Source organism: Cucurbita pepo, unplaced genomic scaffold, assembly GCF_002806865.2.
Source record: "Cucurbita pepo subsp. pepo cultivar mu-cu-16 unplaced genomic scaffold, ASM280686v2 Cp4.1_scaffold000462, whole genome shotgun sequence".
NCBI lineage: Eukaryota > Viridiplantae > Streptophyta > Magnoliopsida > Cucurbitales > Cucurbitaceae > Cucurbita > Cucurbita pepo.
Window position 1 is genome coordinate 99 of NW_019646692.1, and position 10929 is coordinate 11027.

The 10929-nt window shown below is 36.5% G+C and overlaps 1 protein-coding gene across 1 annotated transcript; it reads left to right on the forward strand.

Moving 5' to 3' along the window:
* Positions 1 to 401: 401 nt before the first annotated feature.
* On the forward strand, positions 402 to 2088 carry LOC111785360 (proline-rich receptor-like protein kinase PERK2). Its single transcript, XM_023665773.1, has 4 exons — positions 402 to 410; positions 464 to 529; positions 732 to 777; positions 1658 to 2088. The coding sequence occupies exons 1-4, from the start codon at positions 402 to 404 to the stop codon at positions 2086 to 2088; spliced, it is 552 nt and encodes a 183-aa protein (XP_023521541.1).
* The last annotated feature ends 8841 nt before the right edge of the window (positions 2089 to 10929 follow it).

Here is a 10929-nt window from a genome sequence, read left to right on the forward strand (position 1 = left end):
CTTCTGAACCTACTTAAAATTTCTCAATTGCAACAGTAGTGCAAAAGAAGACAACATATTCAAAATTCACTAAGGACAAATCAGGTGAATATTGCAATAGAAGTTGTCATACAATTGATGAATGTTGAATCTGTAAGTTTTACTTTAAATTTTATGATAAAAAGTAATATACAAAAGATCGATGTCGACAGAAAAATAATTCTGAAAGGGCAGTTCAAGTCAATCAACGCAGCAATCGTGGATATCTATCATCTGCAATAGGACCAATGTTTCTCAGTTGAATATAGAAGAACCGTCCTCTAATTCTATTGCAAATTTTTCTTATGAGCAATTACAACAAATAGCACAAGCCTTATCTGCATTCAATCATCGTCCTTCTAGTAATTATAAGAGTTACATCAATGCTGCAGGTTTGTTTTTAGTATCTGCATTATCCATTAACTCTGCTAGTTCTGATTTATAGATTCTCGATAGTGGAGCTACGGATCATATAGTATCCAAAGGTTCTGTTATGACTGAACCAAATGCTGTAATGATTTCTACAATAAATTTGTCTAATGGGAGGGACAACACATGTGTCACATATTGACAATGTTTCCTTTAATTCTGACCTTAATTTAAACAATATTTTATGTGTGCCTTCGTTCAATTTTAACCTGATGTCCATTAACAAACTTACCAATGACTTAAAATGTTGTGTCACATTCTATCTTGATTTTTGTGTTATGTAGGACTTAGCTGCAGAGAAGATGATTGGCTCGAGTAAACAAGTTGGAGGTCTCTATCATATTTCTTTATCTCCAATCAAATCTTCAGTACATCAAATATCTCAGTCAATCTGATTTGTGGCATTTACGCCTAGGTCATCCTTTATTTTCTCGTTTTAAATTTCTAGCTAATCAATTGCATCTTAATAATGCTACTTTTTCTCATAACGGTAGTATTTTCCCGTTAGCAAAACAAACTAGGTTGTCTGTTCCAAGAAACTCAATAACACATTCTGCATTAGATTTGTTACATTGTGATGTTTGGGACCTCATAAAATTCCTACCCATTATGATTTGCATTTTTTTCTCACTATTGTTCATGATTTTATTCGATGTACTTGGGTTTTTCTTATGCAACATAAATCAGAAGTACATCATTTGTTAATGAAATTTGTTAAATTCGTTCAAACTCAATTTCATACTACTATCAAGATAGTACATCAGACAATGGGACTGAGTTCCTATCTTTGCAACCATTTTTTAGTTCTTGTAGCATTGAATTTCAGCGCACTTGTGTATATATTCCACAACAAAATAGAGTCGTAGAACGTAAGCATCGTCATATCCTAAATGTAGCTAGGTCTCTTCTCTTTCAATCTCTGTTGTTTATCTTATAAATAGAACACCATTACCATTGTTATTTAACAAGACACCCTTTGAATCACTCTACAAACGACCACCTACATTTCATCATTTTAAAGATTTTGGACGTAAATGTTATGCACTGTAGTACATCCTAAGCAAAAATTTGAACCTCGGGCAATTTCTTGTGTTTTCGTAGGATATCCTTGTGGTCACAAAAGGTTACAAATTGTATGACATGCAATCTCACAAATTCTTTATCAGTTGTGATGTTAAATTTTGTGAAGATCATTTTCCTTTTTCACCAGCTTCACAAACTTTGACATTAGTTCCTTCGACTACCATTTTACCACTTCATGATTCATCATACTCAAACATCTATTCTAGTCCTCCTGCACCTTCTATTCCTTCACCTACTTTGTTGTCTCCTCCACCTTCTATTCCTTCACCTACTTCATTGTCTCCTCCACCTTCTATTCCTTCTCTAGATTCACCTACTAATTCTAATTTTATCCCACCTGATACATCAGTTCCACTCCGATGTTCTACTCGTACCAAAGAGCTTCCAGCTTGGCATAATGATTATGAGATATCTTCTGCAACCAATCATTTAACCTCTAGCTCAAGTCCTAGCATTGACACCAGGTATCCTCTTCATCATTACATTTCACTCTCGTTTTCTCTTACTCAACGTGCTACTCTAGCTCTTATTATAGCCCAAACAGAACCTAAAACCTAAGATGAGGCAGTTGGCGACCCATTATGGCAGCTTTGGAACGTAATCATGCTTGCTCTCTCGTTCCTCTGCTACCTGACCATACTTTCTCTTCCATAGATGGCTTAAAGCCATAAAATGAAACTCTTGAGTCATTTCAAGAGTCGGTAACATTCATACTTTATGACCATAATTAACCACTATATATTCTTTATGACTATAATTAGCCACTATATAAATGTAGTAAATGAAAAGTCTTAAAATACATTAATGAAATACGATAACTCTAAATTACTCTAAATTGTAATCCACCCAAAATTTTTAAAAACTAAGCTTCATTCTTCTTCAATATGGCATGAATTGAAATATCTTTTGATAATTTCAACGACAATTTTTTCACATCTTCATTGAAATATATTGTATGACTGATGTATTTTGGTTCATATCAATATATCAACCGCCTCTAGATAGCCCTGCAACATCATTAGCATGAAATTATCAAATTGATTTTGGAGTTTCATGATACACTCCTAGAATGATAAAAGATGATGAGAAGTTGTTTAAAAATCTGTTCCATTTGTTTCCAATAATGTGGAGTGGAATAATGAAAATCCGTACATAGAAATAACAAAACCATATGAGAGTAATCAATTTTTTCCAAGAACAAGACACCCACAAGAAATATGAGTATCAAATTCTCTTAAGAAACAAACTTCTTATAGACTTATATAATGGACCAACTCTTCTCCAAGATATAACTTGACATTAAAAGTTTATAATTTAAAATATTTAACATTTTAAAATACTTTTCAATAACGAGTACCCATTTTAAAGAAATTTTAAAAAGTATGCAATTTAACAAAATAGTTCAAACGAGAACACTTTTAATCCAAATTCTCTAGTTCCACGAACTATGAGTATTGTAACAAAGTTTTCAATGTAGAAACATCTTAAAATAGAGAAAAACATAAAGACGTTAGAGTTGCTTGCTTCCCCACTCTGCTCGTGTGCTACAACATTGCTCTTACTTGAAAATTATTTAAAAAATGTTAAAAATATCGAGTAAGACACTCAGTGTGGTTAGACAAACAAACCATTATACATTTGACCAACCAAAATCAAGGAATCTTAGTGGTTGATTATCCAAAACATAGAATGTAGAATCTAATCACCGAAAACCGTTTTCAGTAATTACTCTTCAATAGTAATTGGTAGCTAATTACCCGAAACACATTGCATGTAACCTTTATGGTTTTACGACTTTTACAAAACCCTTGTTAAAAGTCCAGGAGATTTTAGATATCGAGAAATTATAGTGTTTATTAGTTCATTGTTGTTCAAAGTTAGCCGAATTTTATTGTTTTAAGTTCAATGCATGTGAAGGTTTGTATGTTAAGAGAAATAAGGTGAATTATCATAATTGTAACGGTTTAGTTACGGTTCTATTAACTGTTACAATTCATGAAATCATAATAAAGTAAGTCATAAATACATGCTTTAGCAATCATTTAACAACGGTGTATGAAATGACAACGTCATTTCAATTAAATTTAAAGCGTTATCATTATAGAACAGCAAACGATGCCGTTTTGTGTTTGCCTACAATGACGGTTATAGTCCAAAGTCAAAACAAACTTCCATTTGGTTCACTGAATTTAAAACGGCTATGGAAGATGTCAATCCTCATTATTTATAAATTTTGTAAAAAGTCTAAAATGTCGTATATTATATATATTGAAAGTCTCTTCTTCCTGCACAAAATGTCGTATATTATATATATTGAAAGTCTCTTCTTCCTGCTTGAAAATTGCATTTATCAATTTAATGAGTTAACATAAATTAAGTTCGATGGTAGTTGACATATACTAATCTATTTCATGATCTATTCTTGCGAATTTTTTTTATTTATCTTTGTGAAGATTAAGACAGGATTCTCTCTAAAGAATTTGTGGAGATCCATAAGATTTTTCGTCGTTTATTATTATTAAAAAAATAGTTGTTTTAAATATTTCATTTTCCAATATAATCTTTATTAAAAAAATTGCAAAAAAAAATCTTAATATATCAATATATTTATAAGTAAACATATATATATAATTAATTAATTAATTAATTAATGACTTTAACATTTTTAACCATTAATCTTTAATTTAAATATTATAATTAGAATCTCAAAATTAATTAATTTTAATTTTTTAATTTATTATTATTATTATATATTTATTTATTAAAAATATATATTAAACCGAGATGGGATGGGGAATATCATCTCGTCCCCAACCCCATTTATCTAATAGGAAAAATGTTCTTCACTCTTTCCTCCATTTTTCATTTAAACCAAGATTTTCCTCCCCATCAAGGTGAGTCTACAGCTTCGTAGATAGAATGGACATCTCAATCAAAATCAATATATTTTTATAAGCAATATATATATAACTATATAATTAATTAATGTTTTCAAACTTTAATATTATTACGTCATTTTTTACGATTAATCTTTAATTTAAATATCATAATTAAAATTTCAAAATTAATTATTTTTATTTTTTTAATTTATTATTATTATTAAACATTGAAAATATATTTATATTAAATGAAAATAAGGTGGGACATAATCTCATCCCCAACCTCATTTATCTAACAAGAAAAAAAAATGTTCTTCACTCCCTCTTGGGACGGAGATTTCCCTCCCCCATTCAAGGTGGTCCCAACCTCACACACAAAATGGACATCTCAATTAAACTCAAGCAGAAGTTATATTTAATTAAATTCCTTTCATATACTTCATACTTATCTGAAAATGATTCACTCTTATTTAAGGAACCGTATTTCACCTTTGTTTGGTTCTCTTTTCGTAACTTCTTTGGTTGGCATATGCTCTATATGAATGCTTTTCCTTTGTAAGCTGTATAGATTGTTTGCAACTTTCTTTAGTGGGTATAATATATCACTAATTATATGTACTTTAATAACCCACCTCATTCTCCCTTGTGCTTTCTCGTATATTTGCTATATGCATAAATTATATGAGTTGCTATAATTTCTGTATGTATGGAATTTAGTAAGTGATTTTGAATATGACAAAAGTGATTTTACTTATTATTTGTCATCCACGGACTAAAACTTATAATCTCCCACTTTATTTGGAGTTGAATGTTAAAATTATGGAATATTTATTAATTTTTCAAGAAAAATACCGTTTATACTCATGGTTGAAGATAACATAAAAAAAAGATTCACTTGCTTGAAATACTATCGTCAATCTATACATAAGTGATTAAAATATATTTATGATAGAGTAGTCCATTAATTGTTGTACTAAAAAATTTGAAATATTAATGGTTGACCCGTCTTAAAATGAGAATATATATATATATATTTACACTTAAATAATAAAAATGGTAGATAATTGGGTTTCTGTAGGATTATGATAATAACAATTTCCATGTTTAATATAATAAATAAATTATTAAGGATAAAAAAACCTTTCTGTCTTCGTCTCCCGTACATAAAAAAAAAACAAAAAAACAAATAATCTTTGTTGGATACTTTGTCATGATTCATTTTTTTAAACTTTGAATTTTTGGACAGTTACTAAAAAGACAAAAGACGAAAGCAAATAAAAGAAAAGTAAAAATATGATAATATTTTTTTGTAATTTAAAAACAAACAACACAACATTTAAAATAAATTGAGACCATGTACCAGCTAGTGTTATTCAAATTTACTAAGGGTCTAAAGATTGTGATACAATTTTTAAACTATATAATAAGACCCAAAATTCTGCAGACGGACTGATGTCCCAAAATGACTCCTTCTATAACCGGGTATCTCTCGTGCCTTCCCCCACCTTCACCATCAACGAACACTTTTAAAAAGAAATATTGAACCAGGTTAGTATAGCTTCTATCATCCACTAAAAATTCCCTTAATAAATCATCAACCATTTTCTTAAAACTTGCTCAAATGAATAATTATTTTACTTGTATGTCAATCATATGTTATTCAAGACTACATTAATAACATTGAATTTCATACCATGAATAAAATTAAATGGTAAATAAAATATTAAAAATTAAATAATTAATTAGAAGGCTTTAGGGAATGAATCCCACCAAGAAGACCAAGAGAATGTTTAGAATATTTGTTATGTGCTTTCAATGATTGATAGGAATATATCTATCACAAGCATGCATGAGTGAACCAAGTTAAGATTAGGGTGCTACACCTAGAGCAGTTTACATGTTGACCTAGGTCATTACGCTTTTAGTAGAATATGTCCCCCAAGATTGTGAACGACGGCTAGAGGTCAGATCTGTGTGATGAGATTTAAACCACCTAGACACCTTTAAGAGCCTAGTGTCACGATCATGCTCGTCCAACCCTTTATGTCTTTTCATATTCTAGTGTTCTACTTTTGTATTTCTAGGAAGTATGACGTTTCAGAAATATCATGTCTAGGCCTGTCAGACATAAAATGTCTCAGAATGTAATATAGGGGGATATGACTAGTTGTCAACTTCTCCCTACCCAAGGTTATATATTGTGAGCGTTGTTATTTCTCTCTTGCTTGCTTATATAACGTCTCTTTCAAAAATCTCTCTTTCGAAAATCTCTCTCTGCCATCGTTTTCTAAAACCTTCTCTTAAAACTAAGGACAGAGGCTCAAGCATACGTCACTTGGTCGTGGGCGACACAAGAACGAATTGACTTAGTTCACTTGTCGTTGGAAAGTGAGTGCCGCACAATCGCAAGTCCGCTGCCATCAAAAGTGCGATTGTGACAAGTGGTATCAGAGCTTTGTTAGCTCCGTGACATAGCAAAGACCGAAAACATGTCGACGACAAAGTCGACACCCAAATCACAAGTCGATCGGCTTGCTTTAATAGAGGAGGAAATGTTGTTCCTCAAAGAAGTCCCTGACACCATTCGCTTCCTGGAAGCATGGGTGACAGAATTGAATGAAAAAGTCGTAGAAATCGACGCAATGGGCAACCGCCTGGATGGGTTGCCAATCGCAGAACTGATGTTTCGAGTGACTTCGCTCGAAGAAAGAGTTGCTCCTACGAGCAGCCTAGGACCGTCTGGTAGCCCCGATAGCTCTGTCGCGCACAAGAAGGGACGTGGCGAAGAGTTCGACGTGCTACAAAATACAATGATGAGTTTATTCAATGGATTAGCTGACGAATTCAAAACAACGATCGATGACATCCAAGAAAAGATGTCCGTCATGAGCACCCGAATTGAGGTGACATGAAAGCCGTGGAGAACGTCACGGCTGGGCAAACTAATACAGAATCCAACAAACTGAAGTTCCCAGACCCTAGACCTTTCAAAGGGAATCGGGACGCCAAAGAGTTGGCGAATTTCATCTTTGATGTCGAACAGTACTTCAAAGCCATAACGGCTTGTACCGACGACATAAAGGTGACAATAGCCTCGATGTATCTCATAGACGATGCCAAACTTTGGTGGCGTACGAAGGTGTAAGACATCGAGAATGGATTGTGCACCATAGACTCGTGGGAAGACCTCAAGAGAGAGTTGAGGGACCAACTCTTTCCCGAAAATGTAAAACATCTAGCAATGGAAAAACTAATAGCCCTAAAGCAAACTGGAAGCGTAAGGGACTATGCCAGACAGTTCTCGACCCTGATGCTAGATATCAAGGGCACATCAGAGAAGGACAAGGTATTCTTCTTTCTAAATGGGTTACAACCGCGGGCCAAAACAAAAATACATGAGAAAAGGTCCAAGATCTAGCTACCGCAATTGCCAGTGTCGAGAGACTCCTAGACTATGGGAACGAAGCGGGTTACCAAAGAAGAACAACACAGGCCCCAAACACTGGGGGCCAAACATATAAACCGCCAGGTCATCAAAATGGAAGCCCCAATAGGTCAGACGGAAGTAACGACAGACCAAACAGGTGGACAGATAGACCTCCTAGAACAACCAAGCGGGGACATCTCGAGGACCTTACCCTCAAAGGAACCACCCGACAACACCTTTACAATGCCTGTTGTGTAAAGGCCCCCACAGACTGTCCTACTGTCCTCATCGGGCCTCTCTTAGTGCACTCCAAGTGTCCATTCAAGAGAGCAACGACACAGGAGTCAAGACTATGCTAGACAAGAAGAAAGATCAAGATAACCCCCGAATGGGCGCGCTCAAATTCTTGTTAGCCCTCCAACGAAAGGTCGACCCGAAGGAGATAATAGAGAAAGGGCTCATGTTCGTGGATGCGACAATAAACTCTCAACCAAGCAAGAGCACCTTGATAGACTCAAGAGTGACCCACAACTTTATCGCCGATCAAGAGGCACGAAGATTGGGACTCACCATAGAAAAGAACCCTAGAAAAATGAAAGCTGTCAACTCCGAGGCCTTGCCTATTGTGGGAATTTTCAAAAGAGTCCCCTTCAAATTAGGGGCTTGGACAGGAGAGTTGGACCTTGTCGTGGTTCGCATGGACGACTTTGACGTGGTACTTGGGATGGAGTTCCACCTAGAACACAAAGTTATCCTAATGCCACTAGCGAAATGTTTGGTGATCACCAACCGCAACCCCACAGTAATACCTGCAAGCATCAAGCAACCAGGTAATCTTAGAATGATCTCGGCCATACAATTGAAAAGAGGACTCGCATGAGAGGAATCTACATTTATGGCTATACCACTGATGGAAGAAGTGATCACTAAGGAAACTATTCCAAGCGAAATCAATGAGGTACTAGACAGTTATGCTGACATAATGCCAGAAAGCTTACCACAAACATTACCACCCCGTCGAGGCATTGATCACGAAATTGAACTCCTCCCCGGGGTTAAACCCCCAGCCAAGAACGCATACTGGATGGCTCCCCCTAAGCTTAGCCAAATTGAGGAAACAACTAGATGAGTTGTTGACGGCAGGATTCATCCGCCTGGCAAAGGCGCCTTACGGCCGCTGTACTATTTCAGAAAAAGAAGAATGGGACGTTGCGTCTGTGCATAGATTATAGAGCCTTAAACAAGGTGACGATACGCAACAAATACCCACTGCCGATAATATCCGACTTGTTCGACCAACTTCACGGGGCCAAATACTTCACGAAGTTGGACTTACGATCAGGGTACTATCAAGTACGTATCGCTGAAGGGGACGAGTCCAAGACGATGTGTGTAACAAGATATGGGGCCTTTGAGTTCCTGGTAATGCCCTTTGGCTTGACAAACGCCCTAGCTACGTTTTGCACGTTAATGAACAAGGTTTTCCACAATACTTGGATCAATTTGTCGTAGTATGCCTCGACGACATAGTTGTATACAACACAACCCTAGAGGAACACAAGGTGCACTTGAAGCTGGTGTTTGACAAGCTACGGCAGAATCAGTTGTACGTCAAGAAAGAAAAATGTGCCTTCGCACAAACATGTATCAACTTCCTTGGACATGTCATCAGTTGTGGACAGATCGGTATGGATAGCGATAAGATAAAAGCTATCCAAGAGTGGAAAATCCCTACTTCCGTATCCGATGTGCGATCCTTCCTAAGATTGGCAAACTACTATAGGAAGTTCGTCGATGGATTTTCACGACGAGCCGCCCCATTAACAGAGCTCCTGAAGAAAGACCACCCTTGGTCGTGGTCAAATAAATGTCAAATGGCCTTTGAAGATCTGAAGGCAACCATGACGAGGGGTCCTATCCTCGGGTTAGTAGATGTTACAAAGCCATTTGAAATAGAGACAGATGCTTCCAACTTTGCCCTAGGCGGTGTCCTTATTCAAGAAGGCCACCCCATCGCTTATGAAAGTCGAAAGCTCAATGATGCTGAACGGAGATACACTGTTTCTGAAAAAGAAATGCTGGCTGTGGTCCATTGCCTACGAGTCTGGAGACAGTATCTCTTGGGATCACTGTTCATAGTGAAGACGGATAACAGCGCCATTTGCCACTTCTTCGATCAACCAAAATTGATGGCAAAACAAGCCCGGTGGTAGGAGTCGTTGGCTGAATTCGACTTCAAATTTGAACACAAAGTAGGAAACAGTAATCAAGCAGCCGATGCACTGAGTCGGAAGGGCGAACATGCGGCCCTGTGCATGTTAGCCCATATTCATTCAAGTAAGATCGGTGGATCGATGCGCGACATCATCAAAGAACATTTACACAAAGACCCATCGGCCAAAGCCGTCGTCGAACTAGCTAAAGCTGGGAAGACACGACAGTTTTGGGTCGAGGGAGACATTCTAAAGACTAAAGGAAACAGATTATACGTCCCAAGAACAAGAAAACTGAGGAAGAAGCTCATTCAGGAATGCCATGATACCTTATGGGTCAGACACTCTAGGTGGCAAAGAACATATGCCCTAATAAAAAAGGGGTACTTCTGGCCAAATATGCGGGATGACATCATGTAGTACACCAAGACGTGTCTCATCTGCCAACAGGACAAAGTCAAGAAAGCCAAAGTCTCGGGACTCTTGGAACCTCTACCTGTGCCAACAAGGCCTTGGCAAAGTGTGTCTCTGGACTTCATAACACACATCCCAAAAGTTGGGGAATATGACGCCATCTTGGTTATCGTAGACTGGTTCTCGAAATATGCAACGTTCATCCCCACTCCCAAATTATGCTCAGCTGAACTAACAGCCCAACTATTTTTCAAACACATTGTAAAGTTATGGGGCATTCCGTCGAGCATCATCAGTGACAGGGATGGTAGATTCATTGGCACATTCTGGATCGAATTATTCGCCTTCTTGGGAACGACTTTAAACATCTCCTCGAGCTATCACCCTCAAACCGATGGATAGACAGAACGGTTCAACTGCTTGCTCTAAGAATACTTACGTCACTTCGTCGACGCTCGCCAGAAGA